Here is a 19,241-nt window from a genome sequence, read left to right as displayed (position 1 = left end):
TTGTGGACATGAGAATATCTTTGGATAACTCTGAGATTAACTTTGATGTCTTTGAAACAACTTTGATGTACGAGAGTGAGTTTGAGATTACCTTTGTTAACTCTGAGATTAACTTTGATGAACGAGAAAATACTTTTTGATGACATCGAGAATAATTTGATAGCTCTGAGATTAACTTTTTGATAGCTCCGAGAATAACTTTGAGGGATGCGAGTAAATTTTTGAGTGTTTGAGAGTGTCTTTTGATATCTCGAAGAGTGCCCTTGAAGTCTTAAAGGATGTCTTTGATGTCTCGAAGGATGTCTTAGAGTGTAACTTTGGTGTCTTTGAGTAAGTCCTTGATGTATTGAAGAGTGTCTTTGATTTCTCGAAGAGTAACTTTGGTGTAACGGAGAGCACCTTTGACTATTTTTTTCTTACTTAGCGACATATAATTTTAGTTACGAAAGTGTTGAAAAAGTTACATTTGACTATTTTTTCTTACTTAGCGACATATAATTTTAGTTACGAAAGTGTTGAAAAAGTTACATTTGACTATTTTAGTTGAGGAAAAAGACAAATATGACGACAGTGACTATTTTAGTGCTCCGCAAAGTATAATGTCAGTTAAGAATGACGATGATAGATATCTTTGACTATATTTTCTTACTTGACTATGGATAAAGTTAGTTATGAACAGCGTTGAAAAGATTCCTTTGACAATTTTTAGCTAAGCGAAAGGCTGTTTTAGTTAAGAACGATGTTGAATGAGGCTAATCCTGACTATTTTCAGATGAGAGAAGTGATATTTCAGTTAAGAAATGACAAGGAAACATGATGAAGTAACTATTTTCAGTTGACCGATGAATACTTTTAGTTGAGCAAAAGCCAAAACGTGATGAACATGACTTTTTCTGATGATTGGCAGATAATTTTAGTTATGAAATGACAATGAAACATGAAGAACACGGTTATTTTCTGATGACTAGGGAATAAGTTTAGTTATGAACAGTTTTGGAAAAGTTTCCTTTGACAATTTTTCTTGATGAAACATAGCGCCTGTTAAGAAAGTGCTGAAAAAGTTTCCTTTGACAATTTTTAGCTAAGAGAAAGGTTGTTTTAGTTAAGAACAGTGTTGAACGAGGATATTTCTGACTATTTTTAGTTGACTGGATAATAAGTTTAGTTGAGAAATGACGAAAGTGACTATGTTTTTTAGTTGATTGGCGAAAGATTTTTTAGTTATGAAATGACAATGAAACATGAAGAACACGGTTATTTTCTGATGACTAGGGAATAAGTTTAGTTATGAACAGTGTTGGAAAGATTCCTTTGACAATTTTTTTGGTTGATTGGATAATAAGTTAGTTGAGAAATGAGGAAAGTGACTATGTTTCAGTTGATTGGCGAAAGATTTTTAGTTAAGAAGTTACAAGAAAGGTTTGTCTTTGTAAATTTGGAACTGAATAAAGTGTAGATTTGTTTAAGAACATGGCTGGTAGAACTATTAAGTTGACTACGAGAATTACTTTGACATAGTTTTTGCAAATAAAAACTTGGTGACTAAAATTGTTGAGGAAACTGTATTGCTGATGCTAATATTTGACAAAGAACTAGTTAGTGAATGGAAGAAACAAAGAACATAAAAAAAATTGAGGTTAAGTAAGGGAATGAACACAGTGAACATACGGTGAACACAGAAAACATGTAAGAAAAAGTTGTTGAATACAGTGAACATGCTGGGAATATGAACTTACAGAGAACATGAAAACATGATAAGGAGAATAGGGAATACAAAGAATGAACAATGGACTTGTGAAGAACATGGAGAATATGACAAAGAATGTAGAAAACATGTAAGTGAAGGTGAAAAACGAAGTGATCTTGTGAGGACCATGAACTTGTAGAGGAACATGAATATTGACAAAGAACACAAAATATGGAAGTTAGCATGAATATTGAGTATAAAAGTTGTAAAGAGAACATGTGATGAACATGAAAACATAGAAAATATGACTAGAATTTGTAGAGAAAGTAATGAGACTAAGAGAAAGATTATAGAAAAAAATGGAGATACTTGTGAAAATATGAACTGAATGGGACTGTGAACATTTGTAGAACATGGAATGAACACAGAAAACACGGACAAAAAGTGAAGAACACAGCTGAATATAGAGAAAATATGCAAATACAGGGGGACAAGAACTGGACTCTGTCACATTTTCACAGATTACAGGACTCTGAATATTTTGGCACAAAGTAGACTCTGGCGAATTTTGCTAGAAAACTGGACTCTGATGAATTTCGATCAAGAACTGGACTCTGTCAAATTTTCACAGATTACAGGACTCTGATGAAATTTGCTCTCAAAGTAGACTCTGGCGAATTTCTGTTGATAATTGGACTCTGATGAAATATGAGCTTAAAACTGTCTCTGACTAATTTTGCTCTCAAAGTAGACTCTGTTCATTTTTAGGTATAAATTGGACTCTGATGAAATATGAGCTAAATACTGACTCTGACGAATTTTGCTCTCAAAGTAGACTCTGGCGAATTTGAGCATAAACTGGACTCTGATGAAAATTGCTAGAAAACTGGACTCTGATGAATTTCGATCAAGAACTGGACTCTGATGAATTTTGCTATTAAAGTAGACTCTGGCGAATTTGAGCATAAACTGGACTCTGATGAAATATGAGCTTAAAACTGTCTCTGACTAATTTTGCTCTCAAAGTAGGCTCTGGCGAATTTGAGCATAAACTGGACTCTGCCGAAAATTGGGTATAAAATGGTCTCTGTCAAGTTTTCACAGATTACAGGACACTGATGAAATTTGCTCTCAAAGTAGACTCTGGCGAATTTCGGTATAAACTGGTCTCTGATGAAATATGAGCTTAAAACTGGGCTCTGTTAAATTTTGGTATTTACAGATGAAATAGCCGTAAATGGATATAAAACTAAATGTTATGGATAAGTTGTCTGTTTTCCTTAACAAAACATCTAAGACAATATTCTCTGAAAATGCTCTTGGAAAATGTGTGATTGAAAACGGGCAAAGGTTGTCCATAGAGTTTACCTGGAAATGCTGTGACACAAACACGATTTTTCTAAAACTTTTCTTTAAGATTTTCCTACTTATTTTCATCATAAGAATGCTTAACAAACTTCTAAGATCTCGGAAATTATTTTTCTCATAAGAAATCCTTAATCCCAAATCTGTGACTCCCCAAATTTGCCTGAAAACCCCTAAGATCCACAGACGATATTTTCTGAAAAAAAAATATCGTCTGTGGCTCTTACAGTCCACAGGGGTCCTCTCCCCAAAAAAAAATATCGTCTGTGGCTCTTACTCCCTACTACTAGCACCAACGCTGTAGCAACAAACACCACCACAACAGCACCAACGCTGTAGCAACAAACACCACCACAACAGCACCAACGTTGTAGCAACAAACACCACCACAACAGCACCAACGCTGTAGCCACAAACACCACCACAACAACACCAACGCTGTAGCAACAAACACCACCACAACAGCACCAACGTTGTAGCAACAAACACCACCACAACAGCACCAACGCTGTAGCCACAAACACCACCACAACAACACCAACGCTGTAGCAACAAACACCACCACAACAGCACCAACGCTGTAGCAACAAACACCACCACAACAACACCAACGCTGGACCAACAAACACCACCACAACAGCACCAACGCTGTAGCAACAAACACCACCACAACAACACCAACACTGTAGCAACAAACACCACCACAACATCACCAACGCTGGAGCCACAAACACCACCACAACAGCACCAACGCTGTAGCAACAAACACCACCACAACAACACCAACGCTGTAGCAACAAACACCACCACAACAGCACCAACGCTGGAGCAACAAACACCACCACAACAGCACCAACGCTGTAGCAACAAACACCACCACAACAGCACCAACGCTGTAGCAACAAACACCACCACAACAGCACCAACGCTGTAGCAACAAACACCACCACAACAGCACCAACGCTGTAGCAACAAACACCACCACAACAGCACCAACGCTGGAGCAACAAACACCACCACAACAACACCAACGCTGTAGCAACAAACACCACCACAACAACACCAACGCTGGAGCAACAAACACCACCACAACAACACCAACGCTGGAGCAACAAACACCACCACAACAGCACCAACGCTATAGCAACAAACACAACCACAACAGCACCAACGCTGGAGCAACAAACACCACCACAACAGCACCAACGCTGGAGCAACAAACACCACCACAACAACACCAACGCTGGACCAACAAACACCACCACAACATCACCAACGCTGGACCAACAAACACCACCACAACAACACCAACGCTGGAGCAACAAACACCACCACAACAACACCAACGCTGGAGCAACAAACACCACCACAACAACACCAACGCTGGAGCAACAAACACCACCACAACAGCACCAAAGCTGGACCAACAAACACCACCACAACAACACCAACGCTGGAGCAACAAACACCACCACAACAGCACCAACGCTGGAGCAACAAACACCACCACAACAACACCAACGCTGGACCAACAAACACCACCACAACATCACCAACGCTGGACCAACAAACACCACCACAACAACACCAACGCTGGACCAACAAACACCACCACAACAACACCAACGCTGGACCAACAAACACCACCACAACAGCATACATCATCCTTCATCCATACCGAAGCCAGGATACATAAGCTATGTGCCTGTGTCTCCTGAGTCCGCGCACATGTATATCTTGACCAAGTATGACGCTTGCAAAGCAGTTCAATATACACGTCAATAAATGTAATATTTTAACTATTCCGTTGCTTACAGATTGCATTGAGATACCTTATAAAAGTTTTATAATATTTTATTTAAAACCTACAAGAGGTAAAAGTCCACGAGGTTGGGATTGCAGATATTATTGAACTGTTTTTTGACCAATAACTTCAAATGAATTTATCTTCCACAAAGTGACCAAAAATGGGTCAAAAATAGATACGAGTATATCTTTGTGTAGTGATGGACGGGTCAGAGAGACGGAGGGAGATATCTGGATATCTGCCAGTGACTCACTCTGGTATGACGGGGTGCGTGAGTCAGCGTGAGTGTGGTGTGACACAGAGCATGTGTCAGCGTGAGCGTGGTGTGACACAGAGCATGTGTCAGCGTGAGTGTGGTGTGACACAGAGCATGTGTCAGCGTGAGTGTGGTGTGACAGAGAGCATGTGTCAGCGTGAGTGTGGTGTGACAGAGAGCATGTGTCAGCGTGAGAGTGGTATGATTGAGAGCATGTGTCAGCGTGAGTGTGGTGTGACACAGAACATGTGTCAGCGTGAGTGTGGTGTGACAGAGAGCATGTGTCAGCGTGAGCGTGGTGTGACAGAGAGCATGTGTCAGCGTGAGTGTGGTGTGACAGAGAGCATGTGTCGGCGTGAGTGTGGTGTGACACAGAACATGTGTCGGCGTGAGTGTGGTGTGACAGAGAGCATGTGTCAGCGTGAGCGTGGTGTGACAGAGAGCATGTGTCAGCGTGAGTGTGGTGTGACAGAGAGCATGTGTCGGCGTGAGTGTGGTGTGACACAGAACATGTGTCAGCGTGAGTGTGGTGTGACACAGAACATGTGTCAGCGTGAGTGTGGTGTGCCACAGAACATGTGTCAGCGTGAGTGTGGTGTGACACAGAACATGTGTCAGCGTGAGTGTGGTGTGACACAGAACATGTGTCAGCGTGAGTGTGGTGTGACACATAGCATGTGTCCGAGATTGATGTTGTGGCACACCTGTTGTTGCGTCTCCCAATGCTGTGGCACACCTGTTGTTGCCTCTCCCCATGCTGTGACACACCTGTTGTTGCCTCTCCCAAGGCTGTGGCACACCTGTTGTTGCGTCTCCCAATGCTGTGGCACACCTGTTGTTGCCTCTCCCCATGCTGTGGCACACCTGTTGTTGCCTCTCCCCATGCTGTGGCACACCTGTTGTTGCCTCTCCCCATGCTGTGGCACACCTGTTGTTGCCTCTCCCAATGCTGTGGCACACCTGTTGTTGCCTCTCCCCATGCTGTGGCACACCTGTTGTTGCCTCTCCCAATGCTGTGGCACACCTGTTGTTGCCTCTCCCCATGCTGTGGCACACCTGTTGTTGACTCTACCCATGCTGTGGCACACCTGTTGTTGCCTCTCCCCATGCTGTGGCACACCTGTTGTTGCGTCTCCCCATGCTGTGGCACACCTGTTGTTGCCTCTCCCCATGCTGTGGCACACCTGTTGTTGCGTCTCCCCATGCTGTGGCACACCTGTTGTTGCGTCTCCCCATGCTGTGGCACACCTGTTGTTGCGTCTCCCCATGCTGTGGCACACCTGTTGTTGCGTCTACCCATGCTGTGACACACCTCTTGTTGCGTCTCCCAATGCTGTGGCACACCTGTTGTTGCGTCTCCCCATGCTGTGGCACACCTCTTGTTGTGTCTCCCCATGCTGTGGCACACCTGTTGTTGCGTCTCCCCATGCTGTGGCACACCTCTTGTTGTGTCTCCCCATGCTGTGGCACACCTCTTGTTGTGTCTCCCCATGCTGTGGCACACCTCTTGTTGTGTCTCCCCATGCTGTGGCACACCTCTTGTTGCGTCTCCCAATGCTTTGGCACACCTGTTGTTGCGTCTCCCCATGCTGTGGCACACCTGTTGTTGCCTCTCCCCATGCTGTGGCACACCTCTTGTTGCGTCTCCCAATGCTGTGGCACACCTGTTGTTGCGTCTCCCCATGCTATGGCACACCTGTTGTTGCCTCTCCCCATGCTGTGGCACACCTGTTGTTGCCTTTTCCCATGCTGTGGCACACCTGTTGTTGCCTCTCCCCATGCTGTGGCACACCTGTTGTTGCGTCTCCCCATGCTGTGGCACACCTGTTGTTGACTCTACCCATGCTGTGGCACACCTGTTGTTGCCTCTCCCCATGCTGTGGCACACCTGTTGTTGTCTCACCCCATGCTGTGGCACACCTGTTGTTGCATCTCCCCATGCTGTGGCACACCTGTTGTTGACTCTACCCATGCTGTGGCACACCTGTTGTTGCATCTCCCCATGCTGTGGCACACCTGTTGTTGACTCTACCCATGCTGTGGCACACCTGTTGTTGTCTCTCCCCATGCTGTTGCACACCTGTTGTTGTCTCACCTGATGCTGTGGCACACCTGTTGTTGCGTCTCCCCATGCTATGACACACCTGTTGTTGCATCTCCCCATGCTGTGACACACCTGTTGTTGCGTCTCCCCATGATGTGACACACCTGTTGTTGCGTCTCCCCATGCTGTGGCACACCTGTTGTTGCGTCTCCCCATGCTGTGGCACACCTGTTGTTGCATCTCCCCATGCTGTGGCACACCTGTTGTTGCGTCTCCCCATGCTGTGGCACACCTGTTGTTGCCTCTCCCCATGCTGAGGCACACTTGTTGTTGACTCTACCCATGCTGTGGCACACCTGTTGTTGCTTCACCCCACGCTGTGGCACACCTGTTGTGGCCTCTCCCCATGTTGTATGCACACCTGTTGCTGCCTCTCCCCATGCTGTGGCACACCTGTTGTTGTCTCACCCCATGCTGTGATACATCTGTTGTTGCATTTCCCCATGCTGTGGCACACCTGTTGTTGCGTCTCCCCATGCTGTGACACACCTGTTGTTGCGTCTCCCCATGCTGTTGCACACCTGTTGTTGCGTCTCCCCATGCTGTGACACACCTGTTGTTGCGTCTCCCCATGCTGTTGCACACCTGTTGTTGCCTCTCCCCATGCTGTGACACACCTGTTGGTGCGTCTCCCCATGCTGTGACACACCTGTTGTTGCCTCTCCCCATGCTGTGGCACACCTGTTGTTGACTCTCCCCATGCTGTGGCATATCTGTTGTTGCGTCTCTCCATGCTGTGACACATCTGTTGTTGCGACTCCCCATGCTGTGACACATCTGTTGTTGCGTCTCTCCATGCTGTGACACATCTGTTGTTGCGTCTCTCCATGCTGTGGCACACTTGTTGTTGCTTTACCCCATGCTGTGGCACACCTCAGGAAGAAGATCTGGAAGATCCAGACAATTTCTTTATGCGGGGTATTCAAATCCCTGTAAATATAACTGATATAAACACGAGCGCACTAAATTTTGAAAAAGAAATTGAAAACATGCCCATGCACTCGGCCCCAGGTCCAGACTCATGGAATTCAATATTTATAAAGAAATGCAAAGTGCCGGTAGCACAGGCACTCAGTATAGTGTGGAGGAAGAGCTTGGACACGGGGGAGATACCAGATGCACTTAAAGTAGCAGACATAGCCCCTCTACACAAGGGAGGGAGCAAAGCATTGGCAAAAAATTATAGACCAGATGCACTAACATCGCACATCATAAAAGTATTTGAGAGAGTGATTAGGAGTCAGGTCACCAATTTCATGGAGACCAATGACCTTCACAAAACAGGCCAACATGGATTTCGAGCGGGAAGATTGTGCCTCTCACAGCTACTTGAGCACTACAACAAAGTCACTGAGGCATTAGAAGAAAAACAGAATGCTGATGTGATATACACGGACTTCGCAAAGGCTTTCGATAAATGTGACCATGGCGTGATAGCACACAAAATGAAGTCAATGGGAATAACCGGTAAAGTAGGACGTTGGATACTCAGTTTTCTGTCAAACAGGACTCAGCGAGTAACGGTCAACCATATAAAATCTAGTCCAAGTGCAGTTAAAAGCTCTGTACCTCAGGGTACAGTCCTTGCACCGCTGCTTTTCCTTATTCTCATATCAGATATAGACAAAAATACAAGTCACAGCTTCGTATCATCCTTTGCAGATGACACAAAAATCAGTATGAAAATTACCTCGGCTGAGGACATTGAAAAACTTCAAGCTGATATTAATAAAGTTTTTGACTGGGCATCAGAAAATAACATGATGTTTAACAGTGATAAATTCCAGGTACTCAGGTACGGTAAAAATGAGGACCTTAAACATAATATAGAGTACAAAACACAATCAAATGTACCCATAGTAGGAAAACAGCATGTAAAGGATTTGGGAATAATAATGTCTGACGACCTAACGTTTAAGGAGCATAACCAAGCAAATATTGCGACAGCCAGAAAAATGATAGGATGGATTACGAGAACGTTCAAATCCAGGGATCCCATCACAATGGTTGTACTCTTCAAGTCACTTGTGTTGTCCCGTCTTGAGTACTGCTCAGTACTCACTTCCCCCTTCAGAGCAGGAGATATTGCTGAAATAGAGGGAATACAGAGAACATATACGGCACGCATAGACGCAATAAAGCACCTAAATTATTGGGATCGTCTCAAAGCCCTCCAAATGTACTCACTAGAAAGAAGACGAGAGAGATATCAAATAATATACACCTGGAAGATACTGGAGGGCCAAGTACCAAATCTACACAGTAAAATAACAACGTACTGGAGTGAACGATATGGAAGAAAATGTAGAAAAGAACCAGTGAAGAGCAGAGGTGCCATAGGCACAATCAGAGAACACTGTATAAACATCAGAGGTCCGCGGTTGTTCAACGTCCTCCCAGCAAGCATAAGAAATATTGCCGGAACAACCGTGGACATTTTCCAGAGGAAACTAGATTTATTCCTCCAAGGAGTGCCGGACCAACCGGGCTGTGGTGGGTATGTGGGCCTGCGGGCCGCTCCAAGCAACAGCCTGGTGGACCAAACTCTCACAAGTCAAGCCTGGCCTCGGGCCGGGCTTGGGGAGTAGAAGAACTCCCAGAACCCCATCAACCAGGTATCAACCAGGTACACCTGTTGTTGCCTCTCCCCATGCTGTGGCACACCTGTTGTTGCCTCTCCCCATGCTGTGGCACAGCTGTTGTTGTCTCACCCCATGCTGTGGCACACCTGTTGTTGCTACACCCCATGCTGTGGCACACCTGTTGTTGCTTCACCCCATGCTGTAGCACACCTGTTGTTGCCTCTCCCCATGCTGTGGCACACCTGTTGTTGACTCTCCCCATGCTGTGGCATATCTGTTGTTGCGTCTCTCCATGCTGTGACACATCTGTTGTTGCGTCTCTCCATGCTGTGACACATCTGTTGTTGCGTCTCTCCATGCTGTGACACATCTGTTGTTGCGACTCCCCATGCTGTGGCACGCCTGTTGTTGCGTCTCCCCATGCTGTGGCACACCTGTTGTTGCCTCTCCCCATGCTGTGGCACACCTGTTGTTGACTCTACCCATGCTGTGGCACACCTGTTGTTGCTTTACCCCATGCTGTGGCACACCTGTTGTTGCTACACCCCATGCTGTGGCACACCTGTTGTTGCTTCACCCCATGCTGTGGCACACCTGTTGTTGCCTCTCCCCATGCTGTGGCACACCTGTTGTTGACTCTCATAATGCTAAGGCACACCTGTTGTTGCGTCTCCCCGTGCTGTGACACACCTATTGTTGCGTCTCCCCATGCTGTGACACACCTGTTGTTGCGTTTCTCCATGTTGTGACACACCTGCTGTTGCCTCTCCCCATGCTGTGGCACACCTGTTGTTGACTCTATCCATGCTGTGGCACACCTGTTGTTGCCTCTCCCCATGCTGTGGCACACCTGTTGTTGCATCTCCCCATGCTGTGGCACAGCTGTTGTTGTCTCACCCCATGCTGTGGCACACCTGTTGTTGCATCTCCTAATGCTGTGGCACACCTGTTGTTGCGTCTCCCAATGCTGTGACACACTTGTTGTTGCGTCTCCCTATGCTGTGGCACACCTGTTGTTGTCTCTCCCCATGCTGTGGCACACCTGTTGTTGCCTCTCCTTATGCTGTGGCACACCTGTTGTTGCTTCACCCCATGCTGTGGCACACCTGTTGCTGCCTCTCCCCATGCTGTGGCACACCTGTTGTTGTCTCATCCCATGCTGTGGCACACCTGTTGTTGCATTTCCCCATGCTGTGGCACATCTGTTGTTGCGTCTCACCATGCTGTGACACATCTGTTGTTGCGTCTCTCCATGCTGTGCCACATCTGTTGTTGCGTCTCTCCATGCTGTGGCACACCTGTTTTTGCGTCTCTCCATGCTGTGGCACATCTGTTGTTGCGTCTCACCATGCTGTGACACATCTGTTGTTGCGTCCCTCCATGCTGTGCCACATCTGTTGTTGCGTCTCTCCATGCTGTGGCACACCTGTTTTTGCGTCTCTCCATGCTGTGGCACAACTGTTCTTGCGTCTCTCCATGCTGTGGCACACCTGTTTTTGCATCTCTCCATGCTGTGGCACAACTGTTGTTGCGTCTCTCCATGCTGTGGCACACCTGTTGTTGCGTCGCTCCATGCTGTGACACATCTGTTGTTGCGTCTCCCCATGCTGTGGCACACCTGTTGTTGCGTCTCGCTATGCTGTGGCACACCTGTTGTTGCGTCTCTCCATGCTGTGGCACACCTGTTGTTGCGTCTCTCCATGCTGTGGGACACCTGTTGTTGCGTCTGTCCATGCTGTGACACACTTGTTGTTACCTCTCCTTATGCTGTGGCACACCTGTTTTTCTGTCATCCAATGATGTGGTACATCTTTTGTTGCGTCTACTCATGTTGCTACACACCTGTTCTTGCGTCTCTCCATGTTGTAGCACACCTGTTATTGCGTCTCGCTATGCTGTTGCACACCTGTTGTTGGGTCTCCCCATGCTGAGGCACACCTGTTATTTTGTCTATCTATGCTGTGGCACACCTTTTATTGCGTTTACCTATACTGTTACAGACACACCTGTTGTTGGGTCTCCCTATGCTGTGGCACACCTGTTATTTGGTCTATGTTGTGGCACACCTGTTATTTGGTCTATCTATGCTGTGGCATACCTTTTGTTGCCTTTACCTAAGCTGTGACACACACCTGTTGTTGCGTTTCACAATGGTGTAGCACACACCTGTTGTTTCGTCTCCCCATGCTGTGGTACACCTGATGATGCGTCTCCTCCCCCCCCCCCCCACGCTGTTGCACACCTGTTGTTGCATCTATTCATGTTGTGGCACACTTGTTGATGCATCTCCCCATGCTGTGTGTGGAAGCATACAGCATGAAGAGATGTGGCACTGATTCGTCCTTCACGAATTTCCAAGACGAGGTCTTTTTAATACTGGTCTCCTCCTTTCTTTCTTCTCCAACTCCTTTCAACTCTGTTCTCAGAGTTGTTGCAAACCCAAACTCTTGGCACACCTGTTGTTACCTCTCCCTTTGCTGCTATACACCTGTTGTTACATCTACCAATGTTGTGGTAAACGTGCTGTTACGTCTCCCCATACTGTGGCACAGTTATTGTTAATCTCTCTATGCAGTGGTACACCTGTTGTTTCCTCTCCCCATGCTGTGGCACACCTGTTGTTGCGTCTCCCCCATGCTGTGACACACCTGTTGTTGCGTCTACCCATGCTGTGGCACATCTGTTGTTGCATCTACCCATGCTGTGGCACACCTGTTGTTGCGTCTCCTAATGCTGTGGCACACCTGTTGTTGCGTCTACCCATGCTATGGCACACCTGTTGTTGCATCTACCCATGCTGTGGCACACCTGTTGTTGCGTCTCCTAATGCTGTGGCACACCTGTTGTTGCGTCTACCCATGCTATGGCACACCTGTTGTTGTGTCTACCTATGCTGTGGCACATCTATGCTGTGGCAATTGGTTTCCTAGCTAAATCCGGGTGTTTTGATGCAAGTGCCTTCCGAGTGTGGAAGGTTTCATGGAATTATTAGATAAACTCTCAGAACACACAACACAAACTGTAACGCAACGATTCAGTGACTGACTCCAGAGCTCTGTGTAGATAAAGAAGAACCGCCGTCATCAATCTACTAGAACTTAGTGAATCACCACGTGGCAGGCGACGACGGATCACCATCGTCATCCATACATTGTCATTACTCATCTGGTTGTGTGAGCGGGAGGCACACTGGTATGTACCCCCTCTCTGGTCAATTAATCAGGTGTACAGAGTGAGGTAAAATATTATCAAATTCTTGTTCAGGATATCATATATATTTAAAATCTCAGAGTGGCGCATTTTAGGTAGAGGTTAACGCTTACGGGAACTCGTGACATATGCTCGCACTCACCCACGCGCACGCATGCACGCATGCACGCCCACGTACATATGCACACACACATGCACGCACACGCAAAAACACACGCACACACACACAAACGTTCAGTCAGGGAAGAAAGGATTAACACCTTTTGTGGAAAGGAGGGAAAACCTCACTATACTCCACCCCCCCTCTTACCCCCCATCTGACCTGATCTGACCTGGTCGCCATCTCTGCCCCCCCCCACCCCCCAGTCCCCCACATCCCCCTTACACACACTCTCCTCTCTCCCTCTCTCTCTCTCTCCCTCTCTCTCTCTGTCTATCTCACTCTTTATCTCTCTCTTTATCTCTCCTTCCCCCCCCTCTCTCTCTCTCTCTCCCTCCCCCCCCCCCCCCCACCCCACTCTGCCTTTCTGACAAATACTATCACGGCACAACTAGGAACAGGGTCAAGCATGACAGCAAAAGGTAACAGGGAAAAGGGAAAAGTCCAGGTGACGAAATGAAGGATATGTTCGCCCAGTTTCTGGAGGACATCAAGAGTTAGATGCAGGAAATGATGCCGGAAATGAAGAATGAAATAAGCAACCTAAAAAGAGAGATGACAGCAGCAAAGGAGATTAGAGCCCTCAAAGAGAACAGCATCGATGCTGAGACTCAGATAACCACCCAGGGAGAAGGTGGTAATAGCATTTTGGAAGAGAATGCCACAATAAAAGCAATATTTGCAGAAATGCTAAAAGTTACAACTCTGAAGTAATGTCTGCAGTGATGGAGGTGGCCATAAAAGCAGCCACCTCACAGGAAGCGGCACGCTCCACTACCCAGCTGCTGGAAAGGAAAAGATCAGTGGTAGCTGTTGGTATTAAAGAGCAGGAAGGCTCTAATAGGAAAGAGTGGAATGATAAGGACAAAGCAGCAGTGAATGAAATACTGAAGGCACTAGACATGGATGGGGCTGAGCATAGCATTGAGAAGGTTTTCAGGCTAGGCTGATACAAAAAAGACCGAGACCGTGTGTTAAAGATAGTGTTTGCAAACGAGAACACAAAGGAGATGAATCTAACAAAGAAAAGCCACCTGCAACATGTGGGAGAATTCAAAAAAGTATTCCTCCAGAGGGACATGACGAGGGGGGAGAGGGCCATGGCGGCAGAAGCAAGGAAGAAGCGCAGGGCTAGAGGGGAAAACCAGGAAATCACAGCTCCCAACACATCACCCCAAGAGGCGAGGGGGGAACCCACAACCAGCTACCCAGTAACACCAACAGGGAGGGCAACCCCACCACCTCCTCTGCATAGAAAACCCCCTACCCCAAACCCTCCCTGCCCCCACTCAAATATCCAGCCAAATCTCCCTCCCCCACACCCAATCCCCCACCCTTCTACCCCTCCCCTCCTCCTGCCTAGTACCCCCCCCCTCCCCCCTTTCCTTCCTGTCCTCCCTCCCCTTTCACCCCATACCCTCCCTCTCCCTCCCCCTTCACTTGACCCCCACCCCTCATCCCAGTATCCTCTGCAACCCTGTTATCCACCTCACAAATCATCACACCCATGGAACAGCTTCCTCCACCAGCAGAACACTCACCAAGGAGAAGATTTGAGAAGGGACAGAAGAAAGTGAGCCTCAAGGCAATGTACACTAACATAGATGGAATTACAAATAAAGCAAATGAACTTGGAGAATGGGTACTAGAGGAAAACCCAGACATAATAGCTCTCACAGAAACAAAGCTAACGAAAACATAACAAATGCAGTGTTCCCACAGGACTATTATGTTATGAGGAAAGAGAGAGAAGGAAGAGGTGGTGGTGGTGGTGCAGCCCTGCTGGTAAGAAAACGCTGGGATTTTGAGATGGTTGTTCAGGGATGTGAAGGTTTCAGTGACTACATAACAGGTACAATAACAACTGGAGGGCAAAAAATTATAGTCGTAGTCATATATAATCCACCACCAAATGTCAAAAAGACCCCGACAGGAATATGATAGAAACAACATGGCCACCATTAACATAATAGAGAGAGCACCTTCTGTTGCTAGCTGGAATGGATCTGGACTACCAATCATGGAAGACTTCAACCATGGGAAGATAGATTGGGAGAATAGATACCCGCATGGAGGACCAGAAACATGGAGAGCTAAGCTGCTGGACGTGGCAACAAGAAACTTTCTAAGCCAGCACATCAAGGAGCCAACAAGAATGAGAGAAGATGAGCCAGCCATGCTTGATTTGATAATTTACCCTTAATGAATGGGATATAAGGGAAGTCAAGATGGAAGCACCCTTGAGAATGAGTGATCACAGTGTATTGAACTTTGAGTACCTGGTAGAGCTAGGATGGAATTATCTTCCCCAAAAAAGAACTAGGAAACAAAAGGCTGGCATACCGAAAGGGAAATTATGAGATGAGAAGCTTCCTAAGGAAAATACCTTGGGACACAAACCTCAGAGCTAAGTCTGTACAAGATATGATGGACTACGTCACCCAAAAGTGTCAGGAGGCAGTAAGCAGATACATCCTGGCCCAAAAGGAAAAATCCGAGAAGCAAAAGAAGAATCCATGGTATAATAGGGCATGTATGGAAGCAAAGAAACTGAACAAAAGGGCGTGGAGGAACTTCCGGAATAACAGAACACCAGAAAGCAGAGAGAGATACCAGAGAACCAGGAATAAGTATGTCAGGGTGAGAAGAGAAGCAGAGAAAAGATATGAAAATGATATAGCAAACAAACCCAAGACCGAACCAAAGCTACTCCACAGTCACATCAGAAGGAAAACAACAGTGAAAGAACAGGTAGTGAATCTTAGAACAGGCGAGGACAGGTATACAGAGAATGACAAAGAGGTGTGTGTGATGAACTCAACAAGAGGTTCCAGGAGGTCTTCACAACAGAACAAGGTGAGGTCACTGTGCTAGGAGAAAAAGAAGTAAACCAGGCGGCCTTGGAAGGGTTCGAAATTACGAGAGAGGAGGTCAAGAGACACCTGCTGGATCTGGATGTTAGAAAGGCTGTTGGTCCAGACGGGATCTCGCCATGGGGTACTGAAAGAGTGTGCAGAGGCACTTTGCTTGCCACTCTCCATAGTGTATAGTAGGTCACTGGAGACGGGAGACCTACCAGAAATATGGAAGACGGCGAATGTGGTCCCAATATACAAAAAGGGCGACAGGCAAGAGGCACTGAACTACAGGCCAGTGTCCTTGACTTGTATACCATGCAAGGTGATGGAGAAGATCGTGAGAAAAAACCTGGTAACACATCTGGAGAGAAGGGCCTTCGTGACAAATCGACAACATGGGTTCAGGGAGGGTAAATCTTGCCTGACTGGCTTGATAGAATTCTACGACCAGGTGACAAAGATTAAGCAAGAAAGAGAAGGCTGGGCGGACTGCATTTTCTTGGATTGTCGGAAAGCCTTTGACACAGTACCGCATAAGAGGCTGGTACATAAGCTGGAGAGACAGGCAGGTGTAGCTGGTAAGGTGCTCAAGTGGATAAGGGAGTACCTAAGCATTAGGAAGCAGAGAGTTACGGTGAGGGGTGAGACCTCCGATGGGCGTGAAGTCACCAGTGGAGTCCCACAGGGCTCTGTACTCGGTCCTATCTTGTTTCTGATATATGTAAATGATCTCCCGGAGGGTATAGATTCATTTATCTCAATGTTTGCATACGATGCCAAAATTTTTAGAAGGATTAAGACAGACGAGGACTGTTTGAGGCTTCTAGAAGACCTAGACAAGCTGAAGGAATGGTCGAACAAATGGTTGTTAGAGTTTAACCCAACCAAATGTAATGTAATGAAGATAGGTGTAGGGAGCAGGAGGCCATATACAAGGTATCATCTGGGAGAGGAAATTCTTCAGGAGTCAGAGAAAGAAAAAGACTTGGGGGTTGATATCACGCCAGACCTGTCTCCTGCAGCACATATCAAGCGGATAACATCAGCGGCATATGCCAGGCTGGCCAACATACGAACGGCATTCAGAAACTTGTGTAAAGAATCATTCAGAACTTTGTATACCACATATGTCAGGCCAATCCTAGAGTATGCAGCCCCAGCATGGAGTCTATATCTAGTCAAGGATAAGACTAAACTGGAAAAGGTTCAAAGGTTTGCCACCAGACTAGTACCCGAGCTGAGAGGTATGAGCTACGAGGAGACACTACGGGAATTAAACCTAAGTTCGCTGGAAGACAGAAGAGTTAGGGCAGGACATGATCACCACATTCAAGATTCTAAAAGGAATTGATAGGGTAGATAAAGACAGGCTATTAAACACAAGAGGCACACGCACAAGGGGACACAGGTGGAAACTGAGTGCCCAAATGAGCCACAGAGATATTAGAAAGAACTTTTTTAGTGTCAGAGTGGTTGACAAATGGAATGCACTAGGAAGTGATGTGGTGGAGGCTGACTCCATACACAGTTTCAAGTGTAGATATGATGGAGCCCAATAGGCTCAGGAATCTGTACACCAGTTGATTGACGGTTGAGAGGCGGGACCAAAGAGCCAGAGCTCAACCCCCGCAAACACAACTAGGTGAGTACAAAGACGCCAGGAATGCTGCAGCTCACTACCAGGTGCTTAAATAAATACAAATTTCAAGTAGTTCGAATCCTATTTTTTTTATATTATAAGTTTTTTCTTCTCTCTGCCTCCAGTTAGAATGTTCTTGCTAATGGTGGGTGCCGAGGACTGTGGCGGCTCTGAACCATTGATCAGCTCACGGCGAAGTCAAGTACACATATTGCCAAACCTCTCCTCAGGATACCATAGTACCTATGTTACATAACGCTCATAGTTCCTATGCTGCCAATGTTCATAATTTCTCCTGTGTTAGATGTACCGTTATTAGCTACCACCAGGCACCAACCCTTCCTCACGTACGTCCCACAGTTCTCGTCCTTCAACGTGGACACCAAAATAGTTTGTTAGCTCAAATTATAATGATAATTGTATTTTTCCAGTCCCACTTCTGGTATGAAATTTTATATACTATTTTCCATGCTATTCGAATATGACGAATCAGCTACGTTCTTACGGGCTCACCATAGCCCGTGCTACTGGAACTTATCGTTCTGAGTAGCGAATCTTAAACAACAACAATAGCTACGTTCTATTGAAGGCTCATAGTTTAATTCTGAAAAATCTTTCTAGTTCTCAGTAAATTATAATAGTTATTCTATGAATTATTTTATATAAATATTTCAACTGGCGCCTAATTATAATATATATTCTTGACTGAAGAGTTTTTACTGGGTACAAATACTTAACTACATGTAGAGTCTGTTTACCCAACCGTAAAATGGGTACCTGGGGCCAGATTCACGAAAGCACTTACGCAAGCACTTACGAACGTGTACATTTTTCCTCAATCTTTGACGGCTTTGGTTACATTTATTAAACAGTTTACAAGCATGAAAACTTCCCATTCAACTGTTGTTATTGTTATAAACAGCCTCCTGGTGCTTCGGAGCTCATTAACTGTTTAATAATTGGAAACAAAGCTGCCAAAGATTGAGAAAAGATGTACAGGTTCGTAAGTGCTTGCGTAAGTGCTTTCGTGAATCTGGTCCCTGGTTGTTAAACGATTTGGCGGGTCGTATTCCGGGAAAAATTAGGATTAAGGACTTGCCCAAAACCCTGTGCGTGCTAGTGGCTGTACAAGAATGTAACAACTCTTGTATATATATATTCCCTGCCCGAAACGCTTTGCGTAATAGTGGCTTTAGGCATTGTATGTACTAGCTCTTATCTATAAAGCCAACAAACTTTGTAAAATCTCTTTATGTATGTACCTTTGCCTAAATAAAAATTATTATTATTATTATTATTATTATTATTATTATTATTATAAATAAATAAATATAAAATGTATCTATATAAATAAAAATTTAAATGTTCGTTTGTTCAAAATCGCTAATCTCCGAAAGTTCTTCACCGATTGTTTTGAAATTTTCGCACAACGTTCCAGTCGCATCCGAGCGGGTTTTTATATACCTACTATATAGGTGTCACGTCTGTGATGGAAAAAACATGTTTTTTTGGAAAAAATGCGGTTTTCATGTGTTTTTCATGTAAGGGAAAATTTTCGAAACCTCTTTACCGA

At 45.7% G+C, this 19,241-nt stretch overlaps 1 protein-coding gene across 1 annotated transcript; it reads left to right on the top strand.

The window, feature by feature from the left end:
* Nucleotides 1-5,118: 5,118 nt before the first annotated feature.
* LOC138369469 (balbiani ring protein 3-like) lies at nucleotides 5,119-17,924 on the top strand. Its single transcript, XM_069332724.1, has 2 exons — nucleotides 5,119-5,767; nucleotides 17,794-17,924. Exons 1-2 carry the CDS (start codon nucleotides 5,119-5,121, stop codon nucleotides 17,922-17,924), a joined length of 780 nt encoding a protein of 259 aa, XP_069188825.1.
* Nucleotides 17,925-19,241: the final 1,317 nt, after the last annotated feature.

The sequence above is a fragment of the Procambarus clarkii genome, chromosome 28, assembly GCF_040958095.1.
Source record: "Procambarus clarkii isolate CNS0578487 chromosome 28, FALCON_Pclarkii_2.0, whole genome shotgun sequence".
NCBI lineage: Eukaryota > Metazoa > Arthropoda > Malacostraca > Decapoda > Cambaridae > Procambarus > Procambarus clarkii.
This window is presented reverse-complemented; position numbering and strand designations above follow the sequence as displayed.

Coding starts and splice junctions, on each gene's coding strand:
- LOC138369469 (XM_069332724.1), top strand. CDS start 5,119: ATGACGGGGTGCGTGAGTCAGCGTGAGTGTGGTGTGACACAGAGCATG. Junction 5,768..17,793: donor GACACAGAACATGTGTCAGC/GTGAGTGTGGTG, acceptor CTCTGCCTCCAG/TTAGAATGTTCTTGCTAATG.